Consider the following 17,529-nt stretch of genomic DNA (forward strand, 5'->3'; position numbering starts at 1 on the left):
GCCTTCATCCTCACGGCTGTGGCGGGCAACCTGCTGGTCATCCTCTCCGTGGCCTGCAACCGCCACTTGCAGACGGTCACCAACTATTTTATTGTGAACCTGGCCGTGGCCGACCTGCTGCTTAGCGCCACGGTGCTGCCCTTTTCGGCCACCATGGAGGTTCTGGGCTTCTGGGCCTTCGGCCGGGCCTTCTGCGACGTGTGGGCCGCTGTGGACGTGCTGTGCTGCACGGCCTCCATCCTCAGCCTCTGCACCATCTCGGTGGATCGGTACGTGGGCGTGCGCCACTCGCTCAAGTACCCCGCGATCATGACCGAGCGCAAGGCAGCCGCCATCCTGGCACTGCTCTGGGCCGTAGCCCTCGTGGTGTCCGTGGGGCCGCTGCTGGGCTGGAAGGAGCCGGTGCCCGCTGACGAGCGCTTATGTGGCATCACCGAGGAGGCGGGCTACGCCATCTTCTCCTCGGTGTGCTCCTTCTACCTGCCCATGGCCGTCATCGTAGTTATGTACTGTCGTGTGTATGTGGTAGCTCGGAGCACCACGCGTAGCCTGGAGGCAGGCGTCAAGCGAGAGCGCGGCAAGGCCTCCGAGGTGGTGCTTCGCATCCACTGCCGCGGCACCAGCACCAGCGCCGGCGCCGACGGGGCGCACGGGACTCGAAGCGCCAAGGGCCACACCTTCCGCAGCTCTCTGTCCGTGCGCCTGCTCAAGTTCTCCCGCGAGAAGAAGGCGGCCAAGACGCTGGCCATCGTCGTGGGCGTCTTCGTGCTTTGCTGGTTCCCCTTCTTCTTCGTCCTGCCGCTTGGTGAGTGACCCCTCCCTCACCAACCCCTTCTCTTCCGCCTTGAGCCTGTGGCTGTGCCTTCCCTGCGCCCAAACTTGGATGGCCCTCCAGGAAGGAGAGTGACTCTCCATCTGAGTGTGGAAGGTTGACTTAATAACTCTCCTCCTCTCTTAGGCGGGTGCACTGAGTGGGTGACACATGAGAGGCCCCTGGCGCCTGCAGAATTCATTTTCCAAGCTTCTGACTTGTATCCTCCCTCTGAATTGCCGTTAGGAGCCCGAACCCCCTAAATATAAGAGGTCGGTGGCATCTGTGAGGACACATGTCTGTAGTATGTGGTCAGCGGTGTACAGGCTCCTCTACGCCTCCCAACACACACCCAGATGTAAATGCCAGGTCCAAAGAGGTGGGTGCACAGTGGGTGGGCCTACATTCATTCATGGGCAGCACCCAGGTACCTCAGCAGGTCCTGGAAGCCACCTGCTTTTTCCCCACACTCATTTAGTGTCAGGTGGCTGGGAGACTCTCTCCCCCAGCCCAGGGTGTCTGTGAATGCCCTGGGCTCTCACTTCCGAAATCTCTTGGAGGTGGGGGCCCTGTGTGCCTGAGAAGGAAAAGGATAGGGGCAAACTCTCAAATGGGAAGTTAGTACAGTTCATCGTTGTTTCTGACATTTACTGAGTCCTACTGAGAACTTTCCATCTCTTTCGGCAGCCTCCCTGCAGTTCTGGGAGGTAGGCAGCTGTTCTCAGGGGCTTTGTCCCACCACTGAAGGCCTCTCCTAGTAGCCATGGGCTGGGTCGGCACAGGGAGGAAAAGGAGAGCAGCATCTCTGGGGATGCATTTGCCCTGAGTCATTTTGCCCATGGCTGCCACCTCAGCTTGGGGCCTCCCTTGCCTTTCCCAGGCCTCGCTCCGTCCGCACTCTGCGGCTCAGTCAGGAAAGAGACAAGGGCTTCCCTGCTGCTCCCCTGCAGGGCCTCTCTGCACAGCAGCCAGAGTGAACTTTATAGTTACAGATTAGAGTGTCATCCTCCAATGCATCCCTCAATGCTTTCCACACTGTCCTGGGAACAAAATCCAAACTCTCCGCCATGGCCTGTGAGAGGGTGACCTTCAAATTTATTATTGTTGAAACCAAAATGAGACATTATGAATATTTATGCTGGGATCACAGGCACAGACCGGGACAGCGGGGGCAAACCCAGACACGGGGTCCCCCTCCTGGAAGGAGGGCCCTGAGTGACGGCCTCATGGCTTTGCTGCCCTGCCCCTTACTCACTGAGTGCTCTGCCTCCTCTGACCCTCTTCTGGTTCCTTGCCCACATGGAGTTCATGCCCTTGCATTTGCTCTTCCCTTTGTCTAGCCTGCCCAACCCTCCCCCCTTTCCTGGCTAACCTTAGGTCTCCATTTAAATGTCCCCTCTTCAGAGAGGCCTTCCCAGACGCCTCAGTCTCAGTGTGTCTTCTGTATTTTCTCCCTGGGGGAATGAGTCTCTGTTCCTTTACATCTCTGTGTTGCTTGATTGGTGCCTGACTTCCCTGCACTGGCTCAGAAGCTCTTCAAGGGCAAGGCTGTGTGGTCACCAAATCCACAGTGCCCAGCACAGTGCCTGGCATGAAGGGAATAACATAGCATGGCAGCAAGCCCTGCGGGTTCTGGCTCCAGCTAGCCTGGGTTCAAGTCCCAGCTCTGCCCCTGACTAGCTGTGTAACTTCGGGAAAATCCCCGAACCTCTCTGTGCCTCTGTTTCCTCGTCAGTTACATCGGGATCGTGGTGATGGTAGCAGTCCCCCCACCTGCAGGGCCACTGCAGGAGTTCAGTGAGTTATGTGTGAGTACAGACCTCACATGTCATGAGTGCCCTGTGAGCTTTTGCTATTGTAGTAGCTGCTCACTGAATAAATCACTGACTTGAAAATTAGCCAGCCAGAGGCTGCCGTGGGAGTAGAGGGAGGCACGGACACTGAGCAAGATACTTGGAGGGCTGAGTAGGCAGGCAGGAGAAAGCCCCCTTTAGTAACCTGCCCAAGATTGAGAACATTCCGTGCCCCCAACCAAACTCCCCACCCAGGCTCCTTTCTCCCGCCACACAACCCCTGCCGTGTCCCTGCCCAGCTGTACCCCGTCCTGGGTGCCCTCATTCCCCTCCGCCCTTCGCTGCCCACCTGCCCCTTGTAGGGAATCATCAAGCTGTGTACAGAATTATGTTCTTTTAACATTTTGAGTTACAGAATGATGATCAGATAAGGAGAAAACACTATACCAAGTACCCCTGTACCCATAATCACCTATACTGAACACATGTTAACATTTTGCCGTATTTGCCTCAGATCCTTTTCTTTCTCTTTTCGAAGAAATAGAGAACAGCCACAAGTAAGTTCCCTCGTGCTGTCCCTTCCTTTTCTCCCTCCCTCCCATGAGGTGAATGGAGTCTTTCACCCCCTTTCATATGTTTAGACTCTTAGCACAGACATCCCTAGCCACAGTAACATATAGTGTGTCTTTAGGATGTATATAAACGGCATCATTCTTCAGTTTGCCTTTTTCACGAAACGTTATGTGGTTGAGATTTATCTATGCGGGTTCATTTTAGCAGCAGTATGGTATTCCGTTCGAGGGTTTTCCATGGGCTGTTGATGCAGGCTTTTGTTTTGTTTGAGGTTTAGAGCACGTGTGCTTCTTTTCCAGGAAGCCATCCCTAAATTTCCATGGCCTTTGGCTCTTTTTCAATCCCTCCATCTCTGCTGCTTCTCACACTTGGAGTGGGGCCCCCTCCGTGTCCTTGTCTCCTCCCTCCTGCCAGTCAGTGCTGTGCCCAGCCCCCTGAGCCCCAGAGCAGAGCCCTGGTGGAGCCAAATTGAGTGGAATCTGGCAATAGCGAGCAAGCAGGACAGAGGCCAAGCAGGGAGACAGAATATTCTGATCTGCCGTGATATGGCTCGGAGGGTGGGGCAGGGCCACAGAGAGAAGTGGAAAGCAGAGCTGTGGTGGGGACAGGAGTGGCCTGAGGGTTGTGCAGAAGGGAGAAGGGGCCAGGAGGTCCTGACATCCCCCAGCACTGGGCCCAGGCCTGGGAGGAGGGAGGTTCCTTTGAAAGAACAGGGAAAATTCCAAGCAGCAACTTTTGGGGAGAATGTGGGATCCAAGGGGGTGGCATATCTTAGAATGGAAGCACCAATCTATGGTCAGGGTGAGGGATGATGGGAACTAAGATAAAGGGGACCAAGAATGGCGCTGGTAGCCAAAGCATGAGCATGGGGTACAGTCTCCCAGAGAGAGGATGGAGGGACAAAGAGGAGAGAGGGGCTGGGGACAGAGCTTCAGGAAGCACCCACTTTGAAGGAGCCAGAAAGAGGCAGAGAAGGGGTCCACCAGGAGGAGTGATGCCTCCCTCCTCCCAGGGCCTGGTCTCCATGCCAGGGGTGATGAGCACCGGAGTTGGAGGGATTAAGAAAGAGCAGCGTGTGCCAGTTCAGGCTATAGACCCTAGTAGGGCCACAGCCCAGAGGTGGTCGAACAGCCCCAGGGTGCCCCTCACCCACTCCTCTACACACAGGGCTGAGTGGAAGCAGGAGCCACAGCCACAGTAGTGACATAGCCAGTGAGCAGCCCCAGCAGCCCAGAGGGCATTGAGAGCCTTAGGAAGGAGTCCCAGGGTCCCAGAGGGTCACTGGTACTGGGGCCATGGGACTGCCATCTATAAACCTGAAACGCTGTGAGTCAGGCCAGAGTGACAGCTGAGAGAGACACAAACCAGGTGTCCTGAACCGTAGAACGTCTGGGGGCCCAGGTCACTGGCTAGAAAAGACTGAGTGAGACACAGACACGAGGCACTTAAAATCCTGAGGGGCCAAGAGAGGGATCTCCCACACCTCCACTGTCCCCTTTCCCCATAAGAAGCAGTAGCAGGGCACGGGACAGGCAGGCAGAAGGTCAGCTCAGAGAACCCGATGTTCTTTCTATCACGTGTCTGACCCCAAGATGCTGGTCACAGTCACATGGCCAGGAAGGGTGGCACTGGCTCCTCCCAGGGCACCTGGAGAGCTGTATATGGACACAAGAAGTGTCGCTCGCCCTCATGAGAGGGTGCCCACCTGCCTGGCCTTCTCTGCTGATGCCCAGCTGAGCCATCCTGTCCACCAGAGTGCCCATGCATCCTAGTTTGCCTAGGATGGTCCTGGTTATTTATGCCTGTGGATGGGCATGATTACGAGTAATGCTCCCCTTTCGCTCTCAAAGGTGTTCCAGGCTGAACGACAGAATATATGGTCACCGGTTCTTGGGGCCTTTGGAAGAGGGGCTGCCCATGACAGATATGTACCCCCTCCCGTCACCCCAGCAAGCTAGCAAGGAACTTAGAAAATCACAAGACATAGTATAAAGGCCCTCCTAACATCTAGAAGAACCCAAACTTACGGAATACATTTGGAGAGGGGAAGCAAGTTTGTAGGCACAGCCAGGAGACTTCCACAGAGGACGCCCAGAGAAAGGGGGAGTGGCGCAGGGGGGCCAGCCAGAAGTGCATCTGATTAAAGACTCTGCCCCAGGGCATTCAGTGCTGGAGTCCCCTCACCCCCCAGAGGAATGGGCCAGTGTTTGGAGGTAGAAATCCCCCTTGTGGGCAAGAGGGGAGCAGAGGAACTGGGGGAACTTTGCCCTGGCAAGCCCCCATCTGCAGAAGAGCTCCCTTCCTCTCCCAGGCGCCTCCAGAAGCCACATTTTTTCTTGATGTGTCTGGGTTTGGCCTGCCTGTTAGGTGCCCCCCCAGCCCAGCCATCCCCAGAAGTGGACCTGTTCCCTGGGACCTACACACACACACACACACACACACACACACACACACACACACACACACACACACACCAGCCCCACCCTTTCATTCCCAGCAACCACGGGCAGACCCTGGTCCTGCACTCAGAGCTCCCTTTCGTTGGGCAGGTCACCAAGCCTCCCTGGCCTCTGAATTGGCCTCAGAATGTGCTCAGTCATGCAAAGCAGCCTCGGAGGCTCAGACCTCACAGTCCCCTTTCCAGTACAGGTCAGGGTGTACAAGCCGTCTGGAGGCTCAGATATCAGAAGTCCTAGGGCAGTCCAGCCTCTGTCCCAGAACCCCACCTCCAGCCTTCTGGGAGCTATACCTGGGATTCCCTCTCTCCCATACTGTCAGTGTCAGCCCTGTGATATCACTGCCTCCCCCGACCACCCCTACATGTACTCCTTCCTGCTCCCCTAACACTGTGCACATGCTTTGATTACAATGTGTTGTAATTGCCAGTATTCTTAGACATATCACAAAGCATGAGGGCAGAGGAAACTATGCATATGTAGATACAGAAGCCTGAAGGTATTTGTGGGGTGCCCTGTGGCTTGGGAGATGTGGAATGGATGGGGAGTCTGTAAGAAGAGGGGTCACAGGATGAGACAGGAAGCCATCAACAGAAGAAAAGGGAAATAAATTGTGGTGTTTTCATTGGCTGAACTACTATACAGCTAGGAAAAGTAACAAATGTGTTGCCTACAGCAAGGTGGATAAATTTCAGACATTGTGTTGGGCAGAATAAGCCAGATCTGAAATTAAAAGAATCTATGATTCCATGTATATGAAGTTCAAAAACTAATAGATGATAAAAATCAGAACAGTGGGTATGTGCAGTAGGTGGTATTGACCGGAAGAGAGAGCAAAGAAACCTCCTGAAGGACTGAGAATGTTCTAGATCTTGGTCTGGGCCATAATTACATCAGTGTGTGCACCTCACTGAATCATCAAGCTATATTCTTAAAATGCATGTGCTTTCTAACTGGATTGTCATCATCTTACACCTTAGTTAGAAAGAGAGAAGACAGGAGGAGGCAGAAGAGAGGCTTGAACCGTGCTGAGGAATTGGTGTCCAGACGGGAAAACACGCATTGGCAGCAGCTATGGAGGGTAGATTCTGCATGTGCACCTGAGCATGTTGGCCAAGTGCAAAAGGACTCCTCTCCCCAGGTTCCCTGAGGTTGTGCAGGGGCCTGTGGTCGCAGCGGGGAGTGGTAGGGGATGCTTTGTGGCAGATCTTCAGTAATGGCATCACAGTTCCTGGCCCAAAAGCCTGAAGAAAGGGCTGGCAAGACCTCCCCTCTCTGTGCCTCTGCAGAACCTGGCACATAGTAGGGGCTCAGTAAATGTGGTAGAACCCACATCCTCCCTCTCTTCACATCCTTCCATGCCAAGAGTCTGAGTGGCAAAGCACAGTACTCTTTTTTTTGTTAGTTTTATTTTATTAGGATTAGAACACTTAACATGAGATTTACCCTCTTAACAAATTTTGAGATGTACAATGCAATGGCGTTAACTGCAGACACAGTAGATCTCTGGAATTTATTCATCGAAAGTGAAACTTTATACCTGTTGATTGGCAACTCCCTCTCCCCCTCCCGCCAGCCCCCAGCCCCCACCATTCCACTTTTTGATTCTCATGATGCAGCTTCAACAATGTCAATCCAAGGCCAGTCTTGGTTCAACCCAAACACCACCCACTGTCCCACCACTGAGGTTTCCTTTGAGGAACATCCAGACATCGTATCAATTCATCTGCAAATTCTTCAGTATACATTTCTAGAACACAAGAACTTTTTGAAAAAATAACTACGTCTCATTATAGTGCATAAAAATAATTGTTTAATGTCAAACACCATCTACTTAGTGTTCAGATGTAGCCAGTTGCCTCGTAAATTTGTAGTTTGTTTGAATCAGAATCCAAATAAGATTCATACATTGCATGTGGTTGACTGGTCTGCTAAGTCTCTTTAATTGGTAGGATCCCCCTCTCCCCATTTTTTCCTTGCAGTTTATTTGATGAACCAGATCATTTGTCCCAAAGAGTTGCCCACAGTGTGGAGTTTGCATCCCCATGGTGCCGTATAATGTGTCCTTCTGTTCCCTGCACTTCCTGTAAACTGGCTTGATCCGATTCTGGTTCAGTGCTTTGGCCAAGAATTCTTCTATTTTGTTTCATTAGGATTTGTCAGAGGCTCAGACGCCTGATAAGATGCTTCAGGCTCAGCATGTACTTTTATCCCCCCAGAACCTGGAAGCCACCATTTTTCTAAAGAGCCTTAGTTTCTTTTAGTAGCAAATGATGGTTTGAAGACAACAGTCTGAGCTCTCAGCTGTTCAGTGATAGTAATTTAGTCCCTGACTCAGCAGACAGAACTAAGAAGAACAAGAATGGATGGATGGATGAATGGATGAATGAATGAGAGAGAGAGAGAGAGGAAGACGGGGGGAAATGGGAGGGGGGAGGGGGGAGGAGGGAAGGAAAGAAGAAAGGATGGAAGGAAGGGAGGGAGGGAGGGAGGGAGGGAGGGAAGCAGGCAGGCACACCACTGACAGGGTGTACCTAGGAGCTGCTCCTCTGCCTTACTCCGCGCCACTACAGAAGGGTGTCAAGGACAGACAAGTAGCTCTCTGCCAGCCCCACAGAGTTCATGGATCTTGAGTTAAGCATGGGGGGCACAGGACTTCTGATCCATTCTGATCCATCTCAAGCCAGAGGACCTCCTAGTTACCTCTCACCATGGAAAACCAGCAAGGCAAGTTATGCAAGAGAATTGGCTTGGCACAGCTGGCCCCACAGTGCCCTCAAATCACCCCTCCATCTGAGAACTGGCCCCTATCCAGGTCTCTTCTTCCTGACAGCCTTGCATGATTGTGCCCACTTCAAAATGGCCTTATCTCATATTACTCTCCCCTTCCCCTTCTCTGTTCCAGTGATCCTAACTTCTGTGTTGTCTGTCCTCCAATGCCTGTGGTTCCCTGCTGCCTCCGGGCCTTTGCACATTTTCTTTTCACTGTCTGGAATTCTTTCCTCAAATAGATGAATGACTCACTACCTCATAGGGACTTCAGGCCTCAGCTCAAGTGTGCTTTATTAGAGAGGCTTTTCAGACCTTTTAGAGTACAGCAAAGAGGTCTTCTGGTGGCAGAGGACCCAGCCTCTCTTAACAAAGGAGTTACTGAGAGCCACTGAGTGAGCACTTCAGAGAAGTGGCAGAGAGAAAGGGAGTATAGGGCTGGGAATTCCTTCTCTCCTAGCGCTGCTGGAGAGAAGACACCTGAATATCTAAGCGGATGTGGTATTTTTAATGTTTATTTCAGAGAGAGAGAGATAGAAAGAGAGCAAGGGGGGGCAGAGAGAGAGGGAGACAGAAAATCCCAAGCAGGCTCCACACCATCAATGCAGAGTCCAATACAGGACTCAAATTCACGAACCCATGAGAATGTGACCTGAGCTGAAATCAAGAGTCAGAGGCTTAAATGACTGAGCCACCCAGGCCCCCCTGAATGTGGTATTTTTAACCCCACTCTATCTCTCTGGCCAGAGAGAAGGGCTCTTCCTGTGGGTAGAAACATTACCAGTGACAGAGGGGGTGGGAAATGGGGCAGGCTGGGGTGCAGCCCGATATTTCATGGTCGGCTGCAAGTTATGAGCAAGGCTGGCTGTGAATTCTGACATTCTGCCAAGAACAAGTTCCCTCCGGGTGATGCCAGAGGAGTGCTGTTAATCACGCAGTCCACCCCTGGCTCAGAGCTGTCACTTCTTAGCCCAGCTTGGCCAGATTGGTCAGCTGCAGCCTAAACCAGCATCTCAGTAGCATCTCCGAGACCCGGACATCGCCGATCCTTAGACGAGGGGACTGGCCTGTGGTCATCAAGGCTGCAACACAAACCTCACAGGCGGTCTCCGTTTCCCCAACGACATGCGGGCCAGGCCGGCCCAGCCACCATGCCATAGGGTAAACGTACCTGCCGACACAGGAGAGGCCTGCCTTTTAGGACTGGTGGATGTCCAGCCCCCTCCCCCCCCACCGGATGTTAGGTTAGGCTCCTGACAGAGGCGCCCCAATATAGGGAATGGGGGAAGGGCAGGTGGGCGCAAGCCTGATGGAGACTCACGTGAGAGCAAGGTCAAGGAGAAGCCAGAAGCAAGCAGGGTCATCTCCCACCTGTGTTCTTACTGCCTCTTCTCGCAGGCCCATAAATACAACCCCTCTGCCCCTGCTCTGGGTTGGGCACTTGTGTTCATGGCTAGGGTGAAAAGTCTCGTTCCTGCCTTCAAGAAACCGGAGGGCAAACAGAGCAGTAATGAACTTTATTAAAATGTAGGCTTGCATAAAAGGGCACCCATGTCACCCAGGCTGGGTGGGGAGAACATCTCACGTGAGGTTAGAGGACTGGGTGGGAGGAAACAGTCGGGGCCAAGCAGAAAGGCAGGAGTCCAGCCCCTGTGGGAAGATGTGCCTGCAGTTTCAGCCTTCAGCTTGGGGCCAGATTTGGAGGGAAGCAAGCTGTAGATAGCACTGCATCCTGAAAAGCCTGGAAGGCAATACAAGAAAGCCTGGGCTTAGTCCTCAGAGCCCCTGGAAGCCTCTCATGGTTTTCAAAGGGATAGAGAGAACCCTGTTTTCGAAAAGGCCACCCGCAGCTGTATGCAGAGTGGAGAGGCCAGAGGACCCCGGGGGCGGTCACAGCCATGCAAGCAAAATGAGATGCCAGACTGAGCGAAGGCTTCAGGAACAAGGTGAAGGGAGGAGGGATCTCCACTAGAGAGATACTCGAATGCCCTGGGCATGCTGACCAGTTGGATGTATAAGGTAAAGAAGAGGGACTCATTCAGCACACTCAGCAAGTGTTGAGCGCCTACTGTGTGTTCAGTGTGCTCAGGAGATCTCTGGGGCCACGGGAGTGCTGTGCCAAGGAAAACAGGCACAAGTCCTGCCCTGTGGACTTTGCTGCAGAGATAGATGATGGACAGAATGAAAAATAAATAGTACAGGAGAAGACAGGAAGTGCCATGAGCAGCAACAGTGCCCGTTGAGGGGGCTTGGGGGTGCTGGGCGGGAGGACAATGCAAATGAACACAGGAAGTCAGGCAGATGGTCACCGCCAAAGCGAGGGCACAAGCCCTGTGGGTATCTGGGGGGAGAAGATTGTGAGGAAAAGCAAGTATAAAGGCCCAAGGTGGGAGTGTGTCTGGCATGTCCAAGAAGCAACATGGAGGGCAGTGTGGCTGGAACAGAGTTGGGGGGTGGGTGGGAAGAGGGAATGGCAGAGGAGTTGGGGGCCACCTGTTGAGCTGTGTATGTCATGGGCTCTTACTGTGAGGGGGCGGGCAGCTTTTAGAGAGTTTGGAGCCCAAGGAGTGACATGATCCATTTATATTTTTAGAGTCACTCTAGGGTGGCCCAGGTGGCTCAATCGGTTAAGCATCTGACTCTTGGTTTGGGCTCAGGTCATGATCTCGCTGTACGTGAGTTCGAGGCCCACATGGGGCTCTGTGCTGAGCACACCGGAGCCTACTTGGTATTTTATGTCTCCCTCTCTCTCTCTGCCCCTCCCCCTCACACATGTGTGCTCTCTCTCTCTCTCTCTCAAAATACATATTTGAAAAGACAAAAAGAATCAGCCTAGCTGCTTGGGGTAAGGAGAGATTGCAGGGTGTAAGGGTACAAGCAGGAGACAGTGGGGAGGCTGCTGAGTTTCTCAAGGTGGGAGAGGGTAGTGTCTTGCGCAGGGTGGGAGGAAGCGTGGAGGAGGATACTGCTGAGTTCTGACCTCACGCCCTTCCTCTCTGTCCTCAGTCATTCCATGCCTCGTCACCATTCTGCAAACATACCAGGGCCACCTCAGGGCCTTTGCACTTACTGTTCCCTCTCCCTGCACTGCTTTTTCCCCAGATGTCCACATGCCTCATTCATCTCTTTACTCAAATGTCACATTCTCAGCAGGCCTTTCCTGGCCACTTTACCCAAAATTTATACCACTACCCCCAGCCACACACACACACACACACACACACACACACACACACACTCTTCTGAGAAAGACACTCCCTACATTTTGCAGTGGAGACACACGGAAGAAGCAGCAAAGGAAATTGACACCGAGTAGAAAATCCAAAAGCGTGGTGCCCCGGGAGCCAGCTGTGACGAGAGGAGTCAGGGATGGATGAGAGCAGTGTCCACAGGCGGGGGTCTGGGAGGAGCTGGGCTGTGCGGAAAAGCAGTAAAGAGCAGGTGGGGAAGTGGAGTCAGCAGGTGTGGACAGGAAGAATGACGTCGTAGCCTGAGAACCTGCAGAGAGGGTGCAGCTGTGACAGGCATGCTTGCAGGGGACGGAGGGATGGAGCGCACCGTGACAGTAGTCGGGATGCTGACCTCGGGCAAGAGGAGAGACCCCTTTCCTACCAAGGAGGAGGAGAGGTAAGGAAGGCTTGAGCAAGCACCCTACTTCTTTAGCTTCTGTTTCTCTGTGAGACAGGAAGTGAGACCTGCTGCTCCAGGGGAAGCAAAGGGGGGAAGTAAAGGCTCAAGAAACTGGCACAGGACTTGGGGAGAGTGGGCTGAGGGTGCGCGGCTAGGTCACTGGGAGCCCCAGTCAGAGCTGAGGGAGGAACCCTAACATAGTCAGGGAGTGAGTGACTCGCTTCACAGTTAGGGTCTGGCTGAATAAGTACAACCCAAATCTAGAAGGACGCGGATACGGGAAGATTGAGAATGGACATTTGAGGTGTGAGTGAATAGGAGTCTTGGCTAAGCAGGGAGGATCGGAGAAACTCAAGGGGCCGGCAGAAGGTCACAGTACAGAGAAGAAAGAAAGGATGCGAAGCTGCAGTCAGCAGTGGAAAATGAGTTTTAAGCGAAGAAATGAAATGCTCAGACATAGTTTTAAAGGACCTCCCTCCCCTCACAGTCTGTGAGTTCAAGCCCCATGTCGGGGACTGTGCTGACAGCTTGGAGCCTGGAGCCTGCTTCAGATTCTGTATCTCCCTCTCCCCCTCCCTTGCTAATGCTCTGTTTTTCTCTGTCTCTCAAAAATAAATAAACACTTTTAAAAAAATTTTTTAAAGGACCTCCCAGCTACTGTGTGGAGGACAAGGTGTGGGGCTACTGGGGCAGGAGCAAGGGGCCCACTTAGAGGGGACACTTTGAGGGGCACCTGGGTGGTTCAGTCCCTTGAGTGTCTGACTCTTGGTTTCAGCTCAAGTCATGATCTCACAGTTCAAGTTCAAGCCCCTATAGGACTCTGTGCTGACAGCTCAGAGCCTAGAGTCTGCTTTGGGTCTGTGTTTCCCTCTCTCTCTGCCCCTCTCCTGTTGGTGCTCTGTCTCTCTGTCTGTCTCTCAAAAATAAACATTAGAAAAACAAAAACAAATAAAAATAAGATAGGAAACTAACAGTAGCCTGCAGCGTACTTGGCCCTTAGAAGTGAGAAGATGTGCTATGGGAAGAGAACCCCTAACTGCTAGGTTGGGAGGGGCAGTGCCAGGAGGGCCTCCAGGTGGAGGTACCGCTGGAGCTGGCACTAACAGGTGGACCAAAGAAGAAGGGGCATCCAGGATGAACAGAGGCCAGAGGGCAGCAAGAAGTGGGCGTGGCTATTGCGCTGACACACAGGAAGACAGAAGTTAAGACTGCTGGAGAGAAGTGGAGCCACGGGAGAAAGGAGAGCCAGGGTGTGATGCTGGGCGCCAGGACGGAGCGGTGGGAGCTGAGGGAGGGTGTCCCACGAGGGCCTCTGTTTCCAATGATGGCTGCCAAGTTGAGTTAGCACAACTGGGCTTTCTGCCTGCAAGGAAGGCTGTGGACAGCATGGGGAGTGGGAGAGGGAGCCAGCTCAGGGACAGAGAAGGGGACTGCCAGGCACTGAGAGGCAGTGGCCTGGGCTCAGGGCCCCCTGTTCTCATTGAGGCTTTCCTGTAGCTGGGCTATGGGGCTGGCAGAGGCGTGCAACAGGCCGCTGGAGAGAGACGAGAAGGCAGGATAGGCAAGGGTGGCCTCAGTAGCCACAAGTCTGCAAGTCCCAGTGGCTAGGGAGCAGAAATCTGGGGGTGGCCCAAAAGGGTCTTGTACACCGATGCCCCCACAGCAGGCCAGCATTGCAGGGACAGTGCCCATGAGCCAAAGGCCCATCCTCAGGGATCTCAGGGTAGTTCCCCATTTCATCCATGCATTCAAAGGGCAGGGAAGTGCCTACAGCCCCCTCTGATCCCAGAGACCTTTGCTAGAGGTTGGAGCTGGGGGCTGGGGGCTGGGAGACAGCAGGGAGAGTGAGACAGGGTGCAGAGAGGCATGGGGGGCAGATGGCAGCACTCTGGGCAGTGCTGGGTGTGAGGCTCAGAGCTGCCACTTGTGAGGGGAACAGAGGTGCTGTTGTGGAAGCCGGAACCCAGGCACAGACGTCTGTATTTTACGGGCCAGATGTCTGCACACTGTGGGCAGAGCACATGAAACGTTTGTGCCAGATGCTATCAGTGATCCACCCATCCCACCCCCTGGACCTTGAGGGCACAGGGGCCAACTTCCGCCCCAGACCTGCCAGCATCTTTGCCCAGGGGCTTTCTGCATCCACCAAAATCCTCATCATCCACCCACACAGCAGGCAGGAAGTGTGGGAAATTAACACCCTTGGGAGTAGCCCAGCCGGAGACTGATGGGAATGGGTGTATAGATACCCCACCTCCCTCACCCCACTGGCCGGATGGCTCTGAGGTCCCTGAACTTCATGGTCTCCCGGAGTTCCCAGTGGGATTGGGCCTGCCCTCCCACTATGCCCCCAGTTGCCTGCCATTCGCAACTTGCACTTGAATCCTTGTCTCTGGATCGGCTTCTGGGAGAGCCTAAAGTAAGGCAGAACGTCAGCAGGGCACAGTAGGAAAATCTTGGGGCAGAAAGGCTGGGTTTGGTTCTGGTTCTTTGTGTGTAAGGAATTCTCATCCCGTAGCAAGCTTCTGCCCAGGGTGCTTGAGCATAAATTAGAATAGTGTTTATAACACAGCCCAGGGCATAGTACAATACACCATGTCACCCACCAATCTGAGTAAACACCACACCGATAACCATGCCTTTTGGCCGGCTTCAGGCTCGCAGCTGAAAGCATAGTCCACTGATTTGTCATCCTGGGCTAAATATAAAAGAATTGTGGCCCGAGTCAGAGTTATTTTCAGCACTGTGTCTTACTTTGCAGCCATTGAGAGATGCTATTCAGAGAGCCACCTTCCTGGAGCCTGAGGTCAACCCTGGTGGCCCCCACATTCCAAGGACAACTGTCCAACTCCTCTCCCAGGGGAAACTGTCTTCTCAACATAAGCTGACTGATTACCCAGCCTCTCCCAAACCCACCAGGTCTCGGCTTCTGTTTCTGGCTACTCTCCAGAGCTGGCAACTGTGTCCCTTCCCCGGGGCCAAGTTATCCTCTCTCAAAAGGATAGGTAGAAGGGAAGTAAAGGCACACCAGTGCTTTTATGAAGAGCCTGCTAAGTCCTGCACTCTGAAATAACAGTAATCTTCATAAATCTCTTTCTGAGAAATATTCTTTTTATTGATTTATTTTTATTTTTTAATGTTTATTTTTGAGAGAGAGAGAGAGAGAGAGAGAGAGAGAGGAGAGAGCGAGCATGAGTGGGGGAAGGGCAGAGAGAGGGAGACACAGACTCCGAAGCAGGCCCCCGACTCCAGGCTGCCAGCACAGAGCTCGACTCGGGGCTCAAACTCACAGACCGTGAGATCATGACCTGAGCTAAAGTCGGATGCTTAACTTACTGAGCCACCCAGGCGCCCCAAGAAATATTCTTGTATTTGGCAGAAAACGTGAGACTTGGATGACCAAATAACTTGCTCAGGCCTATGCCTCGTGACACTGTGCAACCCTCCTCTCCTGCCACCACCACCATGTCTCTTGGCACCAGGAATTCTCTTTATGGTGGAAGGTGGGTGATGTATAAGGGCTCCCAGGTCAAAGAGGGGAGCATGGTGCCTCTGCTCCCTTCATAGGGGACCCTGCTTGTTTTTCTTTGGGGGCAAAGAGAAGAGAGCGCAGGTCCCTGATTTGTCAAAGACCCCAGCCCCTGGCCTGCTCAGCCTCACGGGCACCCACAGCTTTTGCCTGGGATGACATGCTCTGGCCACCTACCCCCCTCCCCCTGCTGCTGCTGAGGATGTGAGCATGAGAGAGTGGCTTTTGCTTTCTGGGTCATGCCCCTGTATTTTGTTAGGTGCCTTTTGAAGACATGACTCTTTCAGGTCGATGGTGGGGGTGCCAGGGGAGAAGTTTGTGAGGAGGGTCTTTGTGACACAGCTCAGATCCTAGTGGACCTACTCCCTCCTGCCTGGCGCTGCACTCCCTCAAAGCCATCCCAGAAGGCTCAGCTGACCACTTCCGCCGGGACAGACCCCCTGACCTGCATTCCGACAGTCACGGGCATTGTGTTTATTGAGCTTCAATTCTAGGCTCTGTCTCTTGTCTGCTTGTAAATATCCATGGCTCTCAACTACCCACAAATAAATACAGAAATTCACAGCATTTTAAAAAAATTTATGTTGATTATTTTTGAGAGAGAGAGAGACAGAGCATGAGTGGGAGAGAGGCAGACACAGAATCCAAAGCAGGCTCCAGGCTCTGAGCTGTCAGCACAGAGCCAGACATGGGGCTCAAACCTGCGTTCTGTGATATCATGACCTGAGCCGAAGTGGGATGCTCAACTGACTGAGCCACCCAGGCAACGCTGAAATTCTCAGCCCTTAAGGCTCTTCACCATTTGTCCCAAATGTCATTTCTAAACATATCCCATAGGACACTCCCAGGCCCCAAACTTGTAATCCTCTTGCCCACCTGTCCCCTCTGCTCTTAATATCTTCTGCCCCTCCTCATCCTGCCAGACTCCTGTCCATTCTCTGAGAACCCTGGCAGCCCCTCACCTCACATGCTGAGCATTACCATCACCCCATCTTCATTCTCTTGATACTTGAGGCACATAGAGAGCACAGCCATGTTTGATGTGAGCCCAGGACAGTGCCCAATGTGGGGCAAGCCTTGGTCAACATTTACTTCAAAGGTTCTTACCCTTTATGTGCTAGAGACTCCTTGGGCATCCGGAAAGCTTGTGGAGCCCTTCTTTAGAGTTACACTTTCAGATGCATAAGCTAAAATACAAAGGGTGGCAAATAAAACCGATTTCATTGAAAACATCAAAATACTTGTGAACGAAATCTGTGATTTAGTAAGTAATGTGTTTCTAGGTTAAGGCGTTAAATAACAGGATCTAGTAGGGTGTTCTGATGGCTGTCGTTTCCAAATAGTGAGGAATATGCACAGTATTTCGAAGCATCTGCAGCGACTGAATATGATAGAAAAATACCTACAGAAATGCTACTATTAGGTCGTATCCTATGAAACTGCCAATCTAGCACGAGTTTTGAGCGACAAGAACTGTGATTTCATATGGTTTGGTTTCATTCTGTTCGGGTTTATTGCTGACACTCATCATGGAGGGAAATGTTCAATGTCAGGTAGAAGTGAGTAAATGAAGATGATGAATTTTCCTCATCCAAGTTCATGGACCCTAAGAATTCTATCAGGGGCTCCTTGGGGAGATACAGTGAGAGCCCCTAGTTGATGACTTTGCGTCGTGCCTGAGGGCTGCCTGGGCCTTCCTCTCCCAGAGCATCTAACAGAGTGGGTCTCTGTCACCACTCCCCGCAGGCTCCCTGTTCCCGCAGCTGAAGCCCTCAGAGGGCGTCTTCAAGGTGATCTTCTGGCTCGGCTACTTCAACAGCTGCGTAAACCCGCTCATCTACCCTTGCTCCAGCCGCGAGTTCAAGCGCGCCTTTCTCCGCCTGCTGCGCTGCCAGTGCCGGCGTCGCCGGCGCCGCCGTCCCCTCTGGCGCGTCTACGGCCACCACTGGCGGGCCTCTACCGGCGGCC

The 17,529-nt window shown here is 53.0% G+C and overlaps 1 protein-coding gene across 1 annotated transcript in view; it reads left to right on the forward strand.

Annotated features, from left to right (window-relative positions):
• ADRA1D (adrenoceptor alpha 1D) overlaps positions 1-17,529 on the forward strand; it is a gene marked incomplete at its 5' end in the record, with an annotated part of 18,036 nt that continues 507 nt past the window's right edge. The window contains 2 exons of the mRNA XM_029917919.1: positions 1-805; positions 17,308-17,527. Coding sequence (XP_029773779.1) covers positions 1-805; positions 17,308-17,527 — 1,025 coding nt within the window. The remainder of the gene's footprint in view (positions 806-17,307; positions 17,528-17,529) is intronic.

Source organism: Suricata suricatta, chromosome 12 (genome assembly GCF_006229205.1).
Source record: "Suricata suricatta isolate VVHF042 chromosome 12, meerkat_22Aug2017_6uvM2_HiC, whole genome shotgun sequence".
In the NCBI taxonomy this organism is placed as follows: Eukaryota; Metazoa; Chordata; class Mammalia; order Carnivora; family Herpestidae; genus Suricata; species Suricata suricatta.